Raw genomic sequence first — 22363 nt, forward strand, 5'->3', positions numbered from 1 at the left:
AGAGTATTGCCTGTCAGGCAAGGGACTGGAATGGGGCTGGGTCCTGTAGAAGGAATTTTCTGATGAAAGAAAGGAAATTGTTCCTGCCACTCTGATCATTTTCAATCAAGTGGCTCATCCTGTGGGGATGTGAGGAAACTTTGTGCCCTCCAGCTCCACTCCCTGGCCCAGCAGCATCTCCTGGGGCCTGCAGGCAGGGAGCTGTGCTGGGTCACCTTGCTTTGAAGAGGGATTCTGAAATAAATTTCCTCCTGCTGCAACAATTCGATTATTACATAAAAATGCCATTGCAACCCTCCTGCTTCGTGCTGGCCAACTGCACAGCTTTAGGAGAAGGAAATCACAGCCCAAATAAATGAACTCCAGGTTCTGGTCCCTGTTTTGGGGCCTGTCTTATCCCACCTCTCTGTTCTCTTGGCTCCTCTCACTGCAGTTTTGAACCTGGATCTTGTGTTATATTTGTCACATCAACAGTCTTGGTACTGCTGTAGTTAAATCTGGTGTTCAGCAGAGCTAGAAATGTCCTGTTTGCTCTGGAGGAATAACATGGAGAAACAGTTCAGTAAAGAAAAGAGGAGGCAGTAAAAAGTCCTGCTTCTGGGAAAAACCAGGGAGTTTTCAGCCTCCCTAAGTGTGGAGGAGATGGAGGGCAATTTGGAACTGATGTTTGATGTTGAAGTCAAACTAAGACAACTTTTTCCTTTGCAGATCCTCCCAGGAACATCTGCACCAGACCCATCAGTGCTGGCTACATTCTCCAGTCCTGTGGCACAGGGCTTGACATCCCCAGGGAAGACTGAGGAGCCTGGGCAGCCTGAAGATGCTTTGGGCCACCCTCAGCCCTCCGAGGCGCTGCCCACAGTCAGCCCCGTGCCAGTGAAAAGCACAGCCAAGGCCCAGGCAGATACTCCTGTGCCAAGTGGAGCTCCCACCAATGGCAGTGTCCCTACAGCCCAGGCCAGCCCTGCTGTGTCCCCAAGCACTGCTGCCACCACGCCAGGTGAGGACACACAGTGTCACCTCCTCAGGGATTGGTGACCAGCCTTGGCAGCATCAGAAAATAGGAGATAACTCTGGTGCCTTGGAGAAAGCACCGAGATCCCTGTGCTGGTCAGACCCCAGTAACTCCCAAGGTCTGGGAATGGGGCTTGGGCATCATAAATCTGCATCTGAGGACAGCTGGGAAGTGATGGGAATATCTTAATTCCCAAAGTGAAGGAGGTGATGCAGGGCAGAGGCCTGGGAAGTGTTTTTCCAGTAGCCTTGGCACGCTGCTGTCAATCATGTTGAGCTGAAATCTTTTAATGTCTGCTCAGAAAGGAGTGTCACTGATTGTTTTCTGTCCCTGGAATGTCACTGCACAGCTGAGCTGTGGAGAACAGTGTGCTTGGCTCTCAGCCCATGCTTTGCTCTGCAGCACAGTGATGTGTCTGTTCACACTGCTGTTTCCTAAAACAGACTGTGAAGATGTAGGAAAGGCAGAATGCCCTTTGGCAGCTCTGTTGCCTCAGCCAGGCCATCAGCAGTCCCTGCAGGGCAGGGAATGGTGTGTGCTGGTCCTGTGGTGTCTCAGGACTCAGTTAATTCAGTTTGCTGAAGCATCCGCAGCTGATTTTCTTTTCAATTTAGGGTTCCTTTCCCTAAAAAGGGAACAAATGGAAAGTGTAAGGGAAGTGCTGCATCCAAGGAGATGTTTGGCAGGAAGCTCATTGGCTGCTTCTGCTAACAAGCAATATTTTTTTAAGGACTTACCCCAGCTAAAACTGGAAAATATACTTTAAACATCTTCAATAGCTTGTGTTGGAAGAGTAACACAGCCAGGGCCTCCTGGTTTGCCTAACCAATGCAAAGATGATGTACAAAGTAGTTTTTCCAAGCTACCAAGTTTTTCCAAGGGTTTCTGTCTGTTGTTTGTCTGGGTTTTGTTTTTATTTTTGACTGCAGAGATCTGATTTCTTTTTGCCTTGAAACTTTTTGCAGCTGAAAGACTGATGGACCTATAATGTCCCATGATCCACAATAATTGAGAGTGGGGGAAAATGATTAATTCCAGTAGCTAATAAATTTGAAGATAATAGATGGGTAGATAGGTAATAAAGCTGGAAGAAAGGCTAAATATTTAAGGACTTTTTCTCCCATCATTTTTGACTTGATTTTCTGTGTATACCTCTGAAACATTATCTTTGACAGGCTCAAACTAAGGAAAGCAACTTTAATTCTTGTTTTCTGTGCATTATTTTCAGCCCCAGTAACAAAAAGACAAACATAAACCAAACATAAAAGGGAAGGGGATGGTGATGAGCCTGAGAGGTGCTTCTAAGAGATGTATTCTACTTTCTGGTTACCTTAATGCTAATAAAAAGCAGTAAAATATGTCACCAGGCACAGTTTTCAAGGTTACTCTGTAGTCTTTAAAAACAAACTACCTGTCAGCTTATTTGAAATGGAATGGCAAGAAAATTGTTAAGTGGGGGTGGAAAAGAAAACATAAATAAAAGGACCAGGTTTGTGTTTTGAGCTTCCATAGTCAGTGTAGCAGCTATGCAGGTTTTAAAAAATTCTTTTAGCCCTCAAGCAGTTCTTCAAAAAAGAAATTCTGTGGATTCTTTATGTGTTTGTGAAGGTCTGGGATTGCAGTTTGGAAATAGTGTTTGTCTTGCTGTGCCTGCAGCCAAGTTCTCTGCCAAAAACCTGTCAGGTAAAACCCTCCCCATCCTGCTGGACTTGGGGAAAGAGATACCCCTGTGCAGGGCCCAAGGGCCACCTTTCAGTGTCTGCAAAGAGAGAGGTGACTGAATAATTCTGGGCTTGTCTTAAAATTATAAACCCCATTAGTGCTTTTGGATTAACACAGAGAGCAAAATGTGAAGTGGGAGCTGTTTACAAAGTACACCACTGGTAGATGGGTTTTATTCCATCAACTCTGAAACCAAAGTGGTTTTATGTGTGCATTTAAATAATTATTTTTCCTGTTCCTCTCCCAATTCTCTGTGTCCCTCTCAGCTGTGAAGGAGCTGGTGGTGTCTGCTGGGGACAGCGTGGAGGTGACCCTGCCCAAGAATGAAGTTCAGCTGAATGCATTTGTGCTTCCTGAGCCACCACCTCGTAAGGCTTCCCTGGGAATTCTGCTCTAAGGGGGTGTGAAATGGCAAACAGGCTTTATACACAGCATTAAACAGGGGCAGTCTTGATAATGTCTTTTGCCAGTGAATGCTCTCCTGTATAAATTTTTCATTCTCTGTGATCACCTCATGGTGCTTCTTAAAGAAATGGTGAGACATAAAAAGGCATGGGAAGTGCTGCAAAATCATTGGGTTGGGAGATGGCAGACACAGAGTGGTGTGTGAGGAAGCAGTGGATCTTCAGCATCTATTCTTGGTATGTGCTGACAGGAACTGAGCTGTCTTAGCAAGTGGTCCCTAGTTTGGTGGGTTGAAATCTGCTTTGGGGGGCTGGTCTGCCAAGGAACACATTTCTGCACACTCCTCATTTCATCATGCAAATTGTTGGCAGGTGTTTTGTAAAGTTCTTATCTTAACTCTGCCCACAGTGGGAGCTGCAGAGGAGGGGCAGGTGTGGTCCATGTTGTGCAGCAGCAAGGATTGATTCATTCCTGTTCAAAACCCAGTGTTATGTTGTGTCTGCAGGATTTGAGGGTGTGATAAGGCTTTTCTCTTTTATTATCCTGTGGCTGTGATTGTTCCAAAGCTCTTTATGGCCTCAGAGGCTGAAAGATGGGTTTTGGCTCCAGAGTAAATGAGTTTAGAAGCACAGATTGTCTCTTTTCCTGGGTATATTCCCAAAAAGCTGCAGCCCAAACTCCAAGCTGTCTCGTTTCTCCACAGTGCAGCAGAATGTGGCTTGTAAATGTTTAATACCTTTGCAGTTCTTTAGCATGGCAGAAAGGCAGGCTTTGAAAATGAACATCTGGACCTTTTTTTCTTAAGGAACCACATATTCCTATGAGTGGGAATTGATTACTCATCCAAAAGACTACAGTGGAGAGATGGCAGGGAAGCACTCCCAGACTCTGAAGTTGTCTAAGGTAAAGTTTTTGCTTCTTACTATCCTGCTTTGTAAATGCCAAGTGGAGAAGATGGGAGCCCTGGCAGGCAGGAGAGACTTGTGTGGGATTTCAGGATGAATAGGAAATTGCATGATGGGCAGGCAGCCAACATTTGACTGCAAGTCCTTTTCTAAGGCTCTTACAAAAAGGAGATTGATCTGGCACGAGGGAAAGAATCAATTGATTTCAGGATGTACAAGTTGCCTACAAGCAGCGTGACAAGGCACACAAATAGCAGAATTTAACAGTGATACAGGGGTGGGAATAGTCCTGGAACTCTGCACTGGTCTGGCTGGGTCTGAGCTTTCTACTGCCCACTGAAAAAGAGACTTGCTGATTCCATTAATGGGTGCAATACCTTGTAGCATGTCCCTGGCTCTGCTCTTAAGGCAAACTCCAACAGGGAAATGATTGCCAGTTCCTGCACTTGGGGATTGTTCATATATAGAGTTCTGTATTGGAGACATTCCTTTGAGCATCTTGGATTCTGCTGCACTGCAAAAAAAATTGTACAGCTTCAGTCAGGATATCATGGAGAGCAAGGCCCTTCAAAAGGAGTGTGCCTGTCTCTGTCAGGATTTCAACCTTTTGGGTGTCATGATTGTTGTCCAGCACCTGGTCCTTCACCCTCTCTTGGCTTAACAGTGAATAGGGAAGGGGTCACTGCCTGGCTCATGGAAGGAAGAGGAGAAACAGTTTCATTTGTAAAAGCACACAAGAAGAGATTTTCTTCTTACATGCAGCATTTCTCATCTCAAATGCAATCTGCTGGTACAGATTCCTATGGCCAGACAACCTGAACTAATCTCTTTTATCTCTGTTCTGTTTGCCTGTTGCTGCTGGAAAGTAAAGCTTGACTGACAATCCCATGGCAGAGAGAAGTACCAGTCTTTGGTTTCTGCATAGCCATTGTAAACTAAAAGATGTGTAATACTATTTTGGCCTGGAAACCATCCTTTGCTGTGCATGCAGAGGCTGAGCATAATTGCCAAAGCACAGGAACTCGACCTTCCAATAGCTCTCAACCTGTAGGTAATTAATCCTTTGTGTTTGTTTCCAGCTGACTGTTGGTCTGTACGAGTTCAAAGTCGTTGTCGATGGGGAGAATGCACATGGAGAGGGATATGTGAATGTAACAGTGAATCCAAGTGAGTGGTGGGACTGGATCTTTCCTTCACCTCACCTGTCTCTGACAAGCCATGACATTTCTATCATGGATTTTGCTTATTTAGCTGGACTGTGGTTTAATGCAGTGAAAATTCATTGTGCTGTGACCTCAGTGTATATATCTATATCTATCTCTCTATATATCTATCTTTATTAAGTCATTTCCTGAGATGGGAAGCTATGGCTCTTACACAGCTATTTCTGCTGTACTGCATCAGGCCAGCCAGTCAATAAAAAAGCTGAACTACTGATACAGAAGTGCTCAGCAAACACCTCACCCTGGAAGGCCATTGCTTCCATAAAAACTGGCTTGTAGCAGCAGGAGCGAAAACTGAGGGGGAGCCAGAACTTTGAAACTCCTTTGAAGGTTGTTTTCTTCCCTGTCCAGTAAGGAATATCATTTCCAACCAGTCAATTCTCATTCCTTACTGTAAGACATGGTTTGGAGATGAGCTGATGGAGATGCAGCAGCTTGTGCTGAGTGTCTCGCTTCTTAGATGTCCTGTGTAAAGAGACAACCACAAGTTATAATAAACCCCCTTTATTTTTCACATTTCAGCAACACTTCTTCTAACACTTGTGGGCAAAGAAGGGTTCTTGCACTCCCTAAATTAGCAGGAGTTCATGTCCTTCTGGGTGCTGTGAATGATCATTTCCATGTAAGCAGCTGGAGCATGAAGCAAAACCATTCATTTTTCAGAGCAGCAGCCAAACTTTGGCAAGAAGCTGTAGGTGCTGCTCTGTCAGAATGGTCTGTACTTGACTGCTTGGCCCAGTGTGGCAGAGCTGGTGCAGGACATCCTTCTCCAGAGCATTGCTGTGGTGGCACTTCACCTCCTCTCTATTTTAAATCCCTTTTGTTGGCATTGGTACCCCAAGGTGGTGCAGAACTTGCTGAAAGCTCGAGTCACTGTCACTGACACTTTTGCAGCTCCTTGAGCAGGGCTTTCTGCCAGGATCTGCCTGGAGTGTCCTGGTGACTGCTGGGTGGTTGTTGTTGCAGAGCCCAGGGTGAACCAGCCTCCTGTTGCCATCGTGTCCCCACAGTTCCAGGAGATCTCACTGCCCACCATCTCCACAGTCATCGATGGCAGCCGTGAGTACCTGCAGGTTTAAGGGCAGCTTTAGGGCTGGTTTGTGTGTTTGGTTCTGGGCTGGCCCTTTGCACAGAGTTTAAGAGAAACTGGGACGCTCTCCAAGGCTGGAGAAGGGACTGGAGCACAAGTGCTGTGGGGAGAGGCTGAGGGAGCTGGGGGTGTTCAGCCTGGAGAAGAGGAGGCTCAGAGGTGACCTCAGCACTGTCTGGAACTGCCTGAGGGGAAGTTCTGGCCAGGTGGGGGTTGGTCTCTTCTCCCAGGCACTCAGCAATAGGACAAGGGGGCACGATGGGCTCAAGCTCTGCCAGGGGAGATTGAAGTTGGAGATGAGAAGAAAATTCTTTGCAGAGAGTGCTCAGGGATTGGAATGGGCTGCCCAGAGAGGGGGTGGATTCCCCATCCCTGGAGGTTTTTCAGCTGAGCTTGGCCGTGGCACTGAGTGCCATGATCTGGTAAAGGGACTGGAGTTGGACCAAGGGTTGGACTTGATGATTTCAGAGGACTTTTCCAACCCAATCCATTCTATGATTCAAACAAAGTCCAGTGAAAAGAATCAGCCTTTCTTGCCAGGAGAGTGGAACACACACAGCAGCAATTCTCTGTGTTCCCTTGTGAAGGGCACTGGCCTGAGCCAATCTCCTAAAAAAGAAAAAGCTCTAGAGGTTGCTGCTTAGAACAAAAAAATAATTAACTGTCAGTCAAAATTACCAGGCTCTTGCATTATGATTCAAACATGTTACTTAATGTCATACTGCCTTCAGTGATCCTGGCCTGCACCAGAGCTTTTCAGGAGTTTCTTTTAATAAATTCAGGTTGTCTTACCCCCAACTAGCATTGATTTGTTACAGTTTGGGTGTCTGAGCATAACAGAGACTCTGGGCTTGGATTAAAAATGCCTTTGCTCCACTAAGCCTGGGACTGAAGTAGGGGCTGACCACGTGGGGTCTGAGAAGCAGCATTTTATATGTGTGTTTTCTTCTCTAATTAAAACCAGAGAGCACTGATGATGATAAAATTGTCAGCTACCACTGGGAAGAGCTGAAGGGTCCCCTGCGGGAGGAGAAGGTTTCTAGTGACACTGCCATACTGACCCTGACCAACCTGGTGCCTGGGAATTACACCTTCAGGTGGGTTACACCTGGCAGAGTGGAGCAGTTCTCATCTAAAAGTAAAATGTGTGAGATTCCTGAGGTGTTCATCTGGTTAAAAAAAATAAACAACCTGCAAGACAGGGGGAGAATTCCATTTTGTGATGTTCTCTCCATTCCTACACTTTCAGGTAGTTTTGTGGCTTTCACTGCAGGAGAGATAAGCTGTCCAACTACTTCTTATTCTTAACTTTTAGCCCTGGTTTATGATGGCAGAAGGGAAGGAATGGTCTGTCAGGCTGCAAAATGTCTCTTGAAATGTCAAATCTAAACTCTTTGAGTAAAGGCTTAGGAAGAAATGCAGTCCTCAAATCCAGTTTTAAATGCAACGTGTTTAGCCCAGATAAGTGAAGGAGGCCTAATGGTTTTATGCAATAGAGAGCAGCTGATTTTACCTTTGTGTTTGTTTCTGTGTTTTTCCTTTGGCCTGCATTTTGTTTTTGATGTCCATCACTGCATCAGCAGATCTATTTCAAATAAAATAAATGAGAGGACCTGTCACTGAACACTGTTTCCTCCTTAGCAGTTGGCATATAAACTAATCAGGTCCATGTTCAGATCTAAATTTAGCAAAAAGTAACTCTATTTTGTGGTACCAGCCTACCTGAGGAGAGACATGCTGTGTCCAGGCCACTTGTGGATTAGCAATGAGCTTCACCAAGGTGTGTTTCACCTTGGAACTGGTTGGTGGATTTGAAGTGAGAGATTAACGTGACTGTTGAATTTCTTGCATCACTCTGAGAGTGACAGTTGGGCATTTGGAGGAAGTTTCTATTCAGAAAAAGCAAAGTTGAGGGATTTTTTTTCACTCCTGAAAAAAAATTAACTATCCTGCTTTTAGAAGTGTCTTAAGTTCCAACTCTTTTGTTGCATTTCAGGTAACCCCAGCCAGTGTTCTGTATTCAGCTCACCATGACCCTTCACTGCTTTCCCTTCTTTTCCCCCCTCTTCAGCCTCACAGTCGTGGACTCAGATGGTGCCAGTAACTCCACCACTGCCAACCTGACTGTGAACAAGGCAGTGGATTATCCCCCAGTGGCAAATGCAGGCCCCAACCAGGTGATCACCCTGCCCCAGAACTCCATCACGCTCTACGGGAACCAGAGCACGGACGATCACAGCATCGTCAGCTACGAGTGGCTGCTCAGCCCCAACAGCAAAGGGAAGGTCATGGAGATGCAGGTCAGTGCAGGTCTCCACTCTTCCACCTGGACTGCTCACCACCTGGCTTTTTATCTGTAATCAAAGCATTTTTAACTGATTGTTAGTAAATGTCTTCTATAATGCTACAAACCAAGCACGTGATGATGAAGTGTTACAATTAAATCCACATGAAGCTGGTATTGGCTTAGTGCTTGAGCTGATACACCAGCCCAGCCACTGGTTTTCACTGGCACCCTGTTTCCTTTCTTCAGCTGTGCAGTTTTAAATCCTGCTGAAGAAGGAGGATTGAGAGAGGTGAGAACTTTTGAGTTCAACCTTGGAGTATAAACTCTGCTGATATTGGCCAGACACTCCTCAGTCCTAAATAAAAATGCTGGAACTTGTTTCCCTGTCATCATTTTTCTTTTAAAGATTACTACTACTGCCAAATTTATAGAATAAGAAGGTCCATGAACTGGGTTCACAGTGTGTGGGATTTGCACAGGGCTCCCCAGAGGTTTTGCTGGAGTTGGGAACTATTGAATCCCAAAAGGCCTGAATGCCTGTATGGCATTCCTGTTGTTATGTCCCCCAACAGTGTCCTTGTAGCTGTGCATAAATTCAGCCGTAAGAGCTTTGCATGCTGAAGTGGCACAGACTCCTGCCCCCACACCAGGAGTTGGTAATAACCCCCTGGAATCTGCTGGTGATAGTTATTTTAGAATCAGAATCTTCTGCATGAGGATTGTTTTTAATCCCTGAATATGTTTTCTCTCAGGGGGTGAGGACACCTGTCTTGCAGCTCTCTGCAATGCAGGAAGGTGATTACACCTACCAGCTCATAGTGACTGATTCTGCTGGCCACCAGTCCACTGCAGAGGTCACTGTGATAGTCCAGCCAGGTAAGCTGCCTCTACCTGGCTTTGCTGCTTTCCTTCCAGGGGTTAGAGGTGAGCAGCAATCTGCCAGCAAACTCCAGATCTTATGGTAGCTCTGTGCTGCTTTCAGAAAAGCTGCTCTAGTTTAGGGCCATTCTGAACTGGTATATTGGAGCAGTGGAGCAGTACTTAGAGAATGAGAGCAAAATTCAGGATAACTGGATTTCAGTCTCATTTTATTACACGTGTGTGAGTGAAATGCTGATTGGAATTCTTAACTTCTTGCAGCCTCACTATTTGAGTAGAAGGCAGTGGGCAGGAGAGATACTGGGGATCATGGAGAGCTCTTAATGGTGGGGTTTTAAGCTCCACCTTTATGGCATGTGTATGAAAAACACCACGTTTTCTTTCAGAAAACAACAAGCCCCCAAAGGCAGATGCTGGTCCAGATAAAGAGCTGACTCTTCCCGTGGACAGCACCACTCTAGATGGCAGCAAGAGCTCGGATGACCAGAAGATAGTCTCCTTTCTCTGGGAGAAAACACAGTGTGTATCACCTTCCAGAATGTTCTTGTGTACCCAAATCTTTCATTTCAAACAGGACACACCCCCACACACCTCCCTTGTGTTCAGTCCCAGTCACGTTTGGGTCTGACAAGCTTTACCAGTGACCTGAATGAGACAAGGATTTATGTTTAATGGGAGAGAGGTGGAGTTTTATTTGAACATGAGAAATAGCTTTGCCTTCATCTCTAGGCCTGCCTCCCACTCTCCTTGTGGTTGTGGCTCAACCATGTTCTTCACAGCAGTGGAGTTTGGCCTTGGTCTCATGGAGACACTGACTCTTGTAATCCAAGAACTGCAGAGCCTTCTGTGATGCTTTTGCAGTTTGTTTGATGCTTTTGCAGTGTTCTCATCTCGTTGTTGTGCTTCCCTTCAGACTATAAATTCCCCAAAATTCTCTAGGGAATTTAGAAAAAAGCTTATGAACAGCTTGCAGTAGCCTTTTGTGTTTGCTAATGCAAAGTCTCTGCAAAACTTTTATAAATGAAGGACTATTTTTGCTCTGCACCTTTTTTTTTACCAAATCGACTCATGCAGTTCATGAGCCAATTTTCTGAAAAAAACACTTTTTGTATTAAACCACCAGAATTATGCTTTTTGTTCTGAATGCTGCATTTACTCTTTTGATTATCTTACTGTAACTGGAGAACATAATTTTGCTTTTTGGACACTATTTCCAGCCATCTGTCTGTTTGCATCCCCACAAACTCTGCTTGAGCCTCCTGTTTGGAGTGAGGCTGCTTCCCATGCTCTGTGCAAAGTTTAAACTGATCAAAACCCCTGAAAAAGGTCAAAAACTGAACAACCCCCCTGTGTTTTGATTAGGGGTCCAGATGGTGTGAAGCTGGAGAATGCCAACAGCAGCATTGCCACTGTCACAGGCCTCCAGGTTGGGACATACGAGTTCACTCTGACAGTGAAAGATGAGAGGAACCTGCAGAGCCAAAGCTCAGTCAACGTCATCGTCAAAGAAGGTACATCCAGCCATGAGCAGAGCTCAAGTCTCTGAGCAGTTCAGCAAAATCTGTGTTCAGAGACACAGTAAGAGTTGAGGAATGGGGGAAAAGAATGTGGAGAGCACTGAAATGGACTTGCCTACATCAGAGGTTTGCTTTTTCTGGAGGAATGGTGTCTTCAGCTCAGTCATGCAGTGTTTCCTGTCTCTTCCTTGGGGTTAGACAGGGATTTCTGGGTTACACAGGAGAACTAATGCAGTAATTTCTGATTGGGCATAACCAGATCTTTCTCCAGCTGCTTTCTCTCTGTTTATTTAGAGATAAACAAGCCTCCCATTGCAAAGATTGCTGGTAATGTCGTCATCACCTTGCCCACAAACACAGCAGAGCTGGATGGATCCAAGTCCTCTGATGATAAGGGGATTGTCAGCTACTTGTGGACCCGGGATGAGGGGAGCCCTGCAGCTGGGGTGAGTTTCTCTTGTAAAGCATCACAAAAGTCAGTGCAAGGTAGCACTGACAGCTCCTGAGGAAATGTAAAGCTCATTGTTGTCCTGTAGTGATATCCTGAAGTATGATGACGTCTCATGCCAGTTTGATCCTTTGTTTCCTCACACTTACTTTGTTCTGCCTTTCAGGAAGTCCTAAATAACTCAGACCATCATCCTGTCCTCCTCCTGTCCAATCTGGTAGAAGGGACCTACACATTTCACCTCAGAGTAACAGATGCCAAAGGAGAGAGTGATGTGGAAAGGACCACAGTGGAGGTCAAACCTGGTGAGTGAGTTTTATTCTGTACCACATTTTCCTACAGCCCTTTGGATACAGTTTACTAGGATTAAAATGTATTGTCTAGTCCAGCTCAGAACTGTAAAAGTCCAAAGTTTTGGGGTGTGTGATTCTGTTTTCCTGTGGTTTTTGGGGGGCTGACTTTGACTGCTAGAAGTTACCCTTGAAAGTCAGACTTGTATCCCTTCCTACAGTGCCATTCTGTAATTCTGTGTGAGTCAGAAACATTCTGGAAAGATACTAAAAGCCTGCCTTGTACCCAGACTATTAAATAGAAACTCTAAAGATGTGTATTATCTGCATTCTGCTTAGATCCTAGGAAAAATAACCTCGTGGAGATCATTCTGGATGTTAATGTCAGCCAGCTGACCGAGCGGCAGAAGGGGATGTTCATCCGCCAGATTGGGGTTCTGCTGGGGGTCCTGGACTCAGACATCACAGTGCAAAAGATCCAGCCCTACACTGAACAAAGGTGGGATTCAGCTGGGAGAAAAAAACAAACCCAAAGGCTCTTTCCTCTTGAGTTGCAGATTGGACAATCAGAACGTGTGGAGTTGTTGATTTAACATTGATATTCCTTCCTGCTCAGGTCAGAGTTGCCAAGCAGGTCTTGAATATCTTTCCCCTCTGGAGATGGTGCATTGTCCTTGAAAACTGCTGTTGTTAATGTCTTTTCTCCTCAAACCTGTAAAATAGGAACTAATCTGATTTGGTTTTGAAAATTGTGGAGATTTTCTGAAGGATGTTCTGCAGCTGTGATTTATAACTGGAGAAATAACAGGGCCTGGTGCAGGAACTTGGTGAAACACTGACCCCACACCAGAGGTGGTGTGTAACAATCCCTTTTCCCTTTCACCCTCACCTTCATGCCAGCTTGGTAGTTCAGAGAATAACAGGATGGTTTGGGTTGGAAGGGACTTTAAAGGTCATCCAATTCCAGCCCTCCACCAGGGGCAGGGATACCTCCCACCAGTTCTGCAATAGCTTTGCTTCCTACACAACTGCTTTGACTTAATGTACAAAATAATGTTGAAAGCCAATGTAATTTTTGTTTGAAGAGATAAGGAAAGCTAATTTTGATTGCTATTTGGCTTACAATAAACTGCATCTCTTCTAAATACATGGGGGTTGGCTGCTGGGCAGGGCTGTAGGTTGAGGTCATGTTGCCTGCCTGGATGGTGTGAGTGGCATCTGTTGAAACAAGTGCAATATTGCACTTAGTTTTTACTAAAAGTGGAGTAGTTTTAAGGGAGCTAAAGCACTGAAGAAGATTTAAGGGACATGCCTGAAATCCTGCAGCAAGTCAGCAATAAACCTGCTGTTCCTTTACACTTCCCTGAGTGCAGAGATGTATCGATTCCTTCGTGTCCACGTGGCCTGATGTAGCAGGGAAATCAGAACTCATGGCCCATGCAAACCTGGAGAGCTCAGAACAGAGGAGCCAGCACTTTCTGTTTGTAACATTACCTCTGTCTCTGCCAAGACCAGGCCACTTGCCACGGAGTCCCACTGGTGCTGAGGAAGGATTGAGCTTTGTGCCAAGATAAAGGGTGGCAGCCTTGGGCTCTCAGGTGCCAGTGGTGCGGCCCCATTAACACTCTAAAAGCAGCAACCCCTTTGTGTCCTGGTACCTTTTTGGTAATAGCGGTAATTAATGTGGGTAATTATGGCAATTGGGTAATTACGGTAATGTATGTAATTGCAGTAATAAGGGTAATTACGGTAATCAGGGTAATGAAGGCGAAAAGGGTAATTATGGTTAAAAGGTAATTACGGTTATAGCAATAAGTAATTGTGGTGGATGGGTAATTATGATAATAAAGGTAGATACAGTAATAGGAGTAATTACAGTAACAGGGCAATTTCCCCAATTTTTGAGTGCCCCTTTCCCCAATTTTTGAGTGCCCCTTTCCCCAATTTTTGAGTGCCCCTTTCCCCAATTTTTGAGTGCCCCTTTCCCCAATTTTTGAGTGCCCCTGTCCCCAATTTTTGAGTGACCCTGTCCCCAATTTTTGAGTGACCCTGTCCCCAATTTTTGAGTGACCCTGTCCCCAATTTTTGAGTGCCCATTTCCCTAATTTTGGAGTGCCCCTTTCCCCAGTTTTTCCCCCAAAATTCGAGTGCCTCTTTCCCCAGTTTTTGAGTGCCCCTTTTATCTTGGCTCAAAACTCAATCGTTCCTCAGCACGTGCGGGTCTGGGAAATTGCCATTTTCCAGCCAAGAATTGAAGACAGACGAAGATTCCTCCCAGGGAAAAGGTGCCAGGACACAAAGGGGATTGCTGCTTTTATGGTGTTCATGGAGCTGCATCATTGGCACCAAGGTCTCATCTGTTTATTAACTAAACAAAACAGTAGGAAGTATTATAAAAGAGCAGAGGTTATTTTCTGACAGATGGCTTTGAGATCCCATTTTGGCCTCACCTATCAAAGTAACTCATGCTGTTAAGAAAGGAGTTTTTTTATTTTTCACATACTCTGAGAGCTTTACTAATATCCCATTGACTCGTGTCCTTCCTGGTGATACTGAATCCCAAACATCAGTGCATCCAATGCAATAAAAGCTGCAGAATACAGAATACTCCATACCTGGGCTGTTTTCTGGCTATAACACTTGGTGCATTCAAACCAAGCTTTTCAAAAGACTCTTAAGCCTTCACTGTCTGTTGCTGGAGTTCTGTGCTGAGCAGGTAAATGAGCCCTCAGGTGTAATACGATCTAAGGATCCTACAGAGAGGGAGGAGATGATGAAAGTGGCAGGACCTTAAAGTTTGAGGATTTGGTGCTTAGCAGCAACATACAAAGATGTGCTTGATGTGCAAACTCAAAAACAGCCTAACCCTGGCTTTGAAAATATGAATGGATCAGATGTCCTGAAGGGTTTCCTACTGTAGGACTAGGTCTGCCATTATTGCTTTCAAATAAATTTGGGATTCTTAATTAGTCCCTGTCATGGCAGACTGGGGAGTGTGGCCCTCCTGATGTTTGGAGAAGCAGCAGGTAATCATTTCTGTGTGTCTTCCAGCACGAAGATGGTGTTCTTTGTCCAGAACCAGCCTCCCCATCAGATATTCAAAGGGCGAGAGGTGGCCTGGACGCTGAAAAACGAACTGCGGAAACAGCAGTCGGATTTCCTCATCTTCAGAGCCCTGGAGATCAACACAGTCAGTAAGTGAGAGCCTCTGGAGGACACACCAACACCTTTTCCCTTCTCCTCTGCTGCCTGACAGAACAAGGACTTTGTGGATGCTAAAAACACACACATGTCCACACAAACTTCCACTCACTGCAGGAGCTTTCGTGTTAGTAAATGGGAAACAGGAAAAAGGTCTGTTAGACTATAAACTAATCAAGTTATTTTACTTGTAGTGTTGTTGGGAAGGTAGGAATTCACAAAACCAAAAGCAGATTGATATTTATGAAACTAAAATACAGTGTTAATGGACTGCAGCTGTTGAAATGAGTGTCATCCTGAAAACAATGAACTGCCCATCTTGGTAGCTGTGAACTCTCATTTCCTGTCCAGCACACACATCAGTCTGCAGGAAATGTTTCCCTTCTATCATTTTTTCCCAACTTTACATTAGCAATGGGTTTTTTTATGAGCTCCATCGTGTGAGGATCATTTGCTAATCAGTTAGAGATTTTAAACTAGAATTATGTAAAGTCATTATTTTCATCACTTCCTAATGTTGTGATTTTGTGGTCTTCAAAAACCACTTCTCAGTTCTGTTTGGTCCCTTTGAAGGATCTGTTTGTTCCTTGTCTGTCTCACAGGGCTGGGTTTGAACTGGAAAATCAACACCTGAGATGAGCTCAGTTGGTTAAAATTTGGTTGTAATAATGCCAAGGTCATGGGTTCAATCCCCTGTGTGGGCCATTGACTTGAGAGTTGGACTTGGTGATCCTTGTGGGTCCCTCCCAACTCAGAATAGTCTGTGTGATTCTGTGTGATATTAAAAAAATAATAGTAATATGCAGAACCTCACATTAAAAAATCAGATTCAAATTCTGTAGCTCGTCTATCAAAATCAGGATTTATTAGGCAAAATGTTTGTTTTGTGTTTAGTGAAGTGGGACATTTCATGAGGCCCAGGTGCTTTGTGTTTTGAGTTATTTGATTATGGCTGAGCTATGAATGAGCTACAGAGGGGTCGGATTCCAGCCAGAGCCTGCAGGGCTGGGCTGTACTGAACTGTTTTGTCCCCTTTTTTGCCTCACCTGTGAGTCATTTAGTTCACCTTGCTGGTTTTGGTCCCCAGCCTGTCAGCTGAACTGCTCCGAGCACGGGCGCTGCGACTCCTTCACCAAGCGCTGCGTGTGCGACCCGTTCTGGATGGAGAACTTCCTCAGGGTGCAGATGGGGGATGGAGAGAGCAACTGTGGTACGTGCACCTCCCTGGGATGGGCTCCCTGGGAGACAGGGCAGTGTTTGAAACCCAGGGTGGGCAGACAAACAGGCTCCTGCTGTCTCACCGTTCCTCTGAGTGATGCCCACACAAGGAGACAGCCCCTGCCTGCTCTCATTGCTTGTACCTTGTGGGCAGGTGATGTTTGACAGGGGACTGACTCCTCTTCAAACCCTCCCAGTGAAGACTCACTAAGAATTGAGTCCATTCTGGGTGTATGAATCACAGCTCTCTTCTGTCATGCCCATACAGAGGCTTTCCTGCCACAGGAAAACAAATTTTATAAGTGAACATGCACTAAAACTTGCCCAGTGAGGCTCCATACACTGGATCTCCAGCCTCTGGCTTCCCAAGGGGAGCTGGTGGTGCTGTCAGTGAGGAATCCGAGCTCTAATTCTACAAAGGGTCAGGCCTTGCCTTTTCTTTCCCTAGAACAGCCCCCTAAAATGGTCACTGTAAGCAGTATGAGGTGCCAAAGCGTGTTCATCTCTGGGGTTTTCTTTCAGAGTGGAGTGTGCTCTACGTGATCATCGCATCCTTCGTCATCGTGGTTGCCCTTGGCATCTTGTCCTGGATGGTGATCTGCTGCTGCAAGAGGTGGGACTGAGGCCATAACCTGCCCTGTATCTGTGCTTCAGAGCCAAGTAGCTGCAGGAGGAGGTGAAAGACTCAATCCCGTGTCCCAGCAGGTTATCTACTGAGCCCTGGGATGTTGGGTTTTCTCACTTAAATGTTTCAAGTTTCAACTCTTGAGTTCAGTTAAAAAGCAAAATTTGGATTAACCTGTAAATGTGCAACTTAGCAACATTTTAATGTTTCACTTTGTAACATGAACATAATCCTAAATAGCAAGTGCTTTAGCTTTGAAGATCAGGGTTGTTTTTCTTCTGGCTCTCATAAAAATGGACTTGGCTCTTAATTCCTTTTCTTCCCCTTTAGACGGAAAGGAAAATCCAAAAGAAAAAGCAAATACAAGATTTTGGATGCAACGGATCAAGAAAGCCTGGAGTTAAAACCAAATCCCAAAGCAGGTAAAACATGAGAGGGAAAAGCTCAGCACTTCCAGAGTGCTGACTGAGAACTCCTTCTCAGTGGACTTAAAACACAGAGTGAAACAAACGTGATACAAGGACTGACAGAAGGGTCTCAGAGGATCTAAGAACTTGTTTCAGATCTGTATACGGGTATTTAGTGAAGTCATCTAATCTTGGGTTTGGAAATTGGGGCTGAAACTGGCCTGGTCCTGATGTCTCCACACGGTATCACCAAACCAGTGAGTAGATGCATTGAGCTGTGCAGAACAGCCTGAGCCAGGAAGCCCAAAACGGGGCCCTGACTGCAACTTCTCCTGCTCTAAAGTTTTCCTCTGGTTTCTGGTAATTCACTTCTTGCCAATATGCAATTCCTTGGCCATGCTCTGCAGCAAAGCAGGAACTCAGTGGCACTAAGCATTTCACTAAACTGAAAATACTTGTGAACTGGAGAGAGTGAGGTTTGTTTCTTCCCCCCTACTCTCCCACCATAAATGACTTGTTCCTAAACTTATTTACTGTTGCCCTTGTGAGCATCAGGCTCTGCAAATTTCACACTTTAGTTTCCTGTAAGCAGGTGCATTCAGGAGGGACACCCACAAATTCTTCAGTGCTCTGTGTGGCTGCAGACCCATTGGCCCATTCCAGAAAGGCAGGATTTGTCTTTAGTGTACTTAGCCAGCATTCTCCTGCCTGCATTGCTGTCCTGAGAGTGCCTGTCAGGTGCTTTGCAAAGATCAGGGAGTTATTTCAGACTGGAGCATTTTTATCTGATACCTGAACCAAGCTGTGGTCACCTGCTGACTGACCAGGAATGGAGGAAAATGTGAGAAAGGAGTGCCAAGCACAGCCCCACCAAGTGCCAGGGAGCACTGCAGCTGCTGAAGTGTGTGCTTTGAGTCAAAGTGTGTCCTGGATTTGTTATTAACTGTGTGTGGAAGAGATTCCCTGATCCTTGCTTGCTAGTGGAAAATAATTGTCCATCCTGGTATTCTCCCTTTTATTGGTGTTCAGCAAAGTGAGCAGTGCCCAAGAGCAGCATGGAGGGCATTGCAGTGACAGACTGATCAGCTGCTCTCTGAGGACCAGCCTGTCCCAACTGCTCAGACACGGATACCCTTGAAGGAAACCCGGGGGTGTTTCCCTCCCTCAGCACCCAACTCTGCTTTAATCAGACCATCTGTCACCTCAGAGCCCACTGCTCAATAAATGGAGTAAATGTGCCTCACCATTTGCTCTCTGGTAACTAAACTCATCTTGCTGCTTCCGAGGCTGGCTGCTGACTAAAGTCTTTTTCCCTGCTAGATACGTCCAGGGAGCTTTCTGCTAACAGAGGAAACGTTGCATTTCTCCATTAAGGAAAAGCTAAATTTAAATATTTCCTCTGCTGACAATATAAGTAAATGTCTCTCTCCTGTCCTTGTGCATTAATCTAAATTCATCCCACTAATTTATCTCTCTTCCCTTGCAGGCAGGAGCAGCAGAAAGGAGAGTAGAGAGGGTATTGAGATGGCAGAGATCTTCCCTCACACACCTGCATATTCTCTCACTCCAGCCATGAGCCCTCGGAGCATTTTCTAGGCAATGCCCTGAGCAAGGTCAGGGAGACAGAGCTCCCACATGGACTCACAGCCCCTTCTGGTCACATCACTTGCCTTTCTTCCTGCTTGTTGTGCTTTGTGCTGCCTTGGAGTGTCATTGTGACCTCTGACATGCCAGAGTGTGTGAAACATGATCACTTTGGCTTCCACATCAGAGGGAATAAGAGACACACAGAGGAAAGTCAGATTCGGCTGCCTCTTGGACGTGATGGGAGAAGGAGACTTAGAGGGGATGGAGTCAGGTGAGGTGGTTCACTGGTACTAAAAGCTTTTCTGACCTGGGAATATTTCTCCTTCCAAGGTGGCAGGCAGAAAGCCCAGGTCCTCAACACGAGCCTGATGCACTCAGAGTCGGAGCTGGACAGTGATGAGGCCATTTTCACATGGCCTGACCGGGAGAAAGGGAAGCTGCTCCGCAGCCAGAACGGCTCCTTGCGCAACGGACAAGTGACACTCAAACCCAAGAACCAGAGGGAGGAAATCCTGTAGCCGCCCTGGGGTGGCCTTGGGCTGGAGCTCAGCAGGGAAGGCCACTGCCATCCCCACCCCACCAGGGCCTCTGGAGGCCTCTTTGTTTAGGACAATGCTGCTAACTCGTTTCACAGAAAATAACTTTGGGTTTTTGGGTTTCTTTTCATTCAGTTAAAACTGGTTGTACTTGAATTTGAACTTCAAGGGAAATCAAAGGGAGGAGAAGGGAACTGTGAACCCCAGGAGAAGAGTTGGAAAAGGACAGAGCTGGCATCTGGAGAGCAGCAGGACAGAACCACTTGGAGCAACTGTGAATGTTCAGGACCCTCCCAGCCCCCCTCAGACTGCAGTGGAGGGAGCACCTGTGGACTTGCAGCTCACTTGCCTTGGGAGCTCCTCGGAGAAGGAAGGTCAAGGCTTTGAGCTGTGCTCTGAGCTCCCTTCAGGCTCCAGTAGCCAACCACAGGCTACTTGTACTGTCCAACAGCTTTCTTCTCCTTTACTCCCACCTTCCCTAATTGTTTAAGCACTATTTTAATTTAGGCTTGTCCTTTCACATGCACTTGGCTGCTGTTGGAGTGTAGAGGAAGGGGAATGTAAACACTGTGGTCACACTCCGTCAGTTTGCAGGTAGGAGAGGGGTTTGTGGCTGCTCTAAATCACTGTCAGGCCACTCTCACAGGGAGTGTTGGGGACTTGGTGCCTGTTCAGATGTGAAAAGCTGACCTGTGGTAATTGCTCAGGTTGGGAGACTTCTCTTGCAACAAGATCCCGCTGGGTACCAGAGCTGGGGGTGGACACCCACCTTTGGTACCTGAGTCCAATGTCTGGCTTCATTCCAAAGCTGTGAGATGTTCCATGGCCCCAGCACCTGCTGTTGGTCACCAAGCCGTCCGTGGGGCTGGACCTTAACCATATCTCAGTTGGGAAACACTATTTACTGTGGGGGTTTGGTTTGTTTTTTGTTTTTTTTTACTTTAAAATTTGCACATCCCAGGCAAGTGGGGGTTGATGTCTGCAGTTCCCACCTGGCTGCCCCCTTGGACTGGCAGCTCACTGGCCTCGTGGTGCTGTGCCTGCAGAGCCCTCTGTGCTCCTGTCACAGTGTGAAGAGCACTCGTGGTGGAAAAGGGAACTCTGGGTACTCCAGGGCAGTGGGCAGTGCCAGCAGCACGTGGCACAGTGTCCCTGTGTCCCTGCTGCCTGGGCCCAAGGGCAGGCATGGGGAGTCCTTTCCCCCTCCTGCTCCCTCATCTCACTGTGCTGCTGTCATGAGTTGCACCCCTGTCCTCGGGCAGAGCTCAGCCTCGTGCTGGTGTGAAGGATGCCACTCTGGGGATGGGTGGGCAGTTCATTGCCTTTCTTTGTGTTTAATTTAAAAACTGAAACTTGTTTCATTGGCTTTTTTTTTTCTTCTTCTTCTTCTTCTTGAGCTATGAAAGCCAAAAGGCTTTAACCACCTCAGTTGTATTTATATTGCTGCACTACTGATTTGTGTTGAGCTAGATGAAGATTAAACACTATTGAATGTGAGGGAACATTCCCTCGCCGAATGTAGTCGTGGCTGCTGCTCAGTTTAATTTTGGGGCAATCAGCTGTTCCTCAGGCCCAGCTCTGGAGCCTGTGGCTCCCCCAGTGCTTGTGTCACAGCAGGGCCACCCTCCAGCTGGGCTGTGGTGCTCCAGGCCAGGCTTCCCCTTCCCAGAGGCTCCTGCACCCGCTCTCCCCGGGCTCCTTCCCTCCAAACCCGCCTGGGACCACACACAGAGAGGGCTGACCCCAGAATGCTCCTCAGAGGGCACAGCCCAGTGCTGGCTGTTCCATGGCTGGACATTTAACCCTTGGGTGACATCACTCGCTGAATTTCCCTTCATGTGGGTGTAACAAAGACTGGGAGTAGGAGGGTTTGGAGTTGCAGTGGTGGACCAGGTGTAGTTCTGGGGCTGCACCTGGCAGTGGTTTGTGCTGGTAGAGGGCAGCTCTTGGGCTCTTACTGGTTCTGGTCTGTGGGGCTTATGCTTTTTGAGCCCCTTACTCCTGCCCGTCCCAGGGAAATCCCTCCTGGGAAGGACCCCCAGCAGCAGATGGGGCTCAGCCATCAGGCATTGGGTGCTTCAGGGGTCAGTGCCCCTCACAGCAGACACAGAGTCTGGCTGTGTGTTGTGGGAGAGGGAATTAAAATCTGCAGCTATTTCCTCCAACACCTTTGTTCAGCTGTGGTTGTTTCCTTTATCCCTGTGTTTCAGTGTGGGGTCACAGCCCCTGGGGTCAGGGTGCTGTACTGAGGGTCAGCACCCCAACCCAAGGCTGGGGTTTGGGGAGGGCTGTGGCATTCCCTCTGTGCCCAGCAGTAGTCACTTGTCATCACCCAGTGCAGGTTTGTGACAGCACAGCACAAGTTCCCTTTGGATTGCCAGCTCCCATTGGTATTCCCTGGCTGTGCAGCCTCTTCCCTCTCCACACATTAATCCTCAGTGCCACCAAGCCCTCGCCCTCAGAGATGGGAACAGGCAGCTCTGCACACCAGCTTCGGGGGGCACAAGGGGCTGGCAGAGGGGAGGAGACCTCCCCAAGCTGAAGGTGGGAATTTCTGGCCCCAGATAGACCTCCCACACCCTGAGTGGACTCTGCTGTAGTGCCCCAGGGGCACAGCCCTCCCCAGGTGTGTGCACAAAGCCTCTGTGGGATTTTGGACTCCCTTTCCCCTTTCTCCTCCTCCCCTGGCATCACTAATTTCACTGCCGGTTTGTTACCCGAGTGCCGTGAGCCTGACCTTGCTCAGGAAGGTTCTGCATTGCTATGCTTTATGATTTCACAATTAGAGACACTGGCTACAAGTTACCCATGTGTGGAAGTTAAAGGCTGAGACATCTGTTAGATGAACCATCAGCTTCACTCGGTTTTGTTTTCTTTAACATACTCAAGTGCTGGTGAAGATGTTGGAGGCAAATTCTAATTTTGAAATAGTTTGCTCTTAAATCTTTTCCTCATCCTGCTGCACAGCTGAGGTTGCTCTACCTGTCTGCAGTTTGGTTAAGGGTGTT

General features: G+C 46.6%; 1 protein-coding gene across 2 annotated transcripts in view; it reads left to right on the top strand.

Annotated features, from left to right (window-relative positions):
• KIAA0319L (KIAA0319 like) overlaps positions 1-20876 on the top strand; it is a 31135-nt gene extending 10259 nt beyond the window's left edge. Inside the window, exons 4-22 of one of the 2 annotated variants that reach the window (XM_071576568.1) lie at positions 709-1000; positions 3004-3105; positions 3948-4045; positions 5127-5214; positions 6237-6329; positions 7325-7457; positions 8432-8660; positions 9400-9523; positions 9913-10045; positions 10889-11037; positions 11338-11489; positions 11658-11796; positions 12121-12280; positions 14833-14975; positions 16070-16192; positions 16723-16813; positions 17156-17247; positions 18719-18845; positions 19150-19222. In XM_071576568.1, coding sequence (XP_071432669.1) covers positions 709-1000; positions 3004-3105; positions 3948-4045; positions 5127-5214; positions 6237-6329; positions 7325-7457; positions 8432-8660; positions 9400-9523; positions 9913-10045; positions 10889-11037; positions 11338-11489; positions 11658-11796; positions 12121-12280; positions 14833-14975; positions 16070-16192; positions 16723-16813; positions 17156-17247; positions 18719-18828 — 2451 coding nt within the window. In that variant the 3' untranslated portion in view covers positions 18829-18845; positions 19150-19222. Of the gene's footprint in view, positions 1-708; positions 1001-3003; positions 3106-3947; positions 4046-5126; positions 5215-6236; positions 6330-7324; positions 7458-8431; positions 8661-9399; positions 9524-9912; positions 10046-10888; positions 11038-11337; positions 11490-11657; positions 11797-12120; positions 12281-14832; positions 14976-16069; positions 16193-16722; positions 16814-17155; positions 17248-18718; positions 18846-19149 lie in introns of both variants that reach the window. The other variant, XM_071576567.1, reaches the window with a different exon arrangement.
• The last annotated feature ends 1487 nt before the right edge of the window (positions 20877-22363 follow it).

This window comes from Pithys albifrons, chromosome 24 (assembly GCF_047495875.1).
Source record: "Pithys albifrons albifrons isolate INPA30051 chromosome 24, PitAlb_v1, whole genome shotgun sequence".
Taxonomy (NCBI): Eukaryota; Metazoa; Chordata; class Aves; order Passeriformes; family Thamnophilidae; genus Pithys; species Pithys albifrons.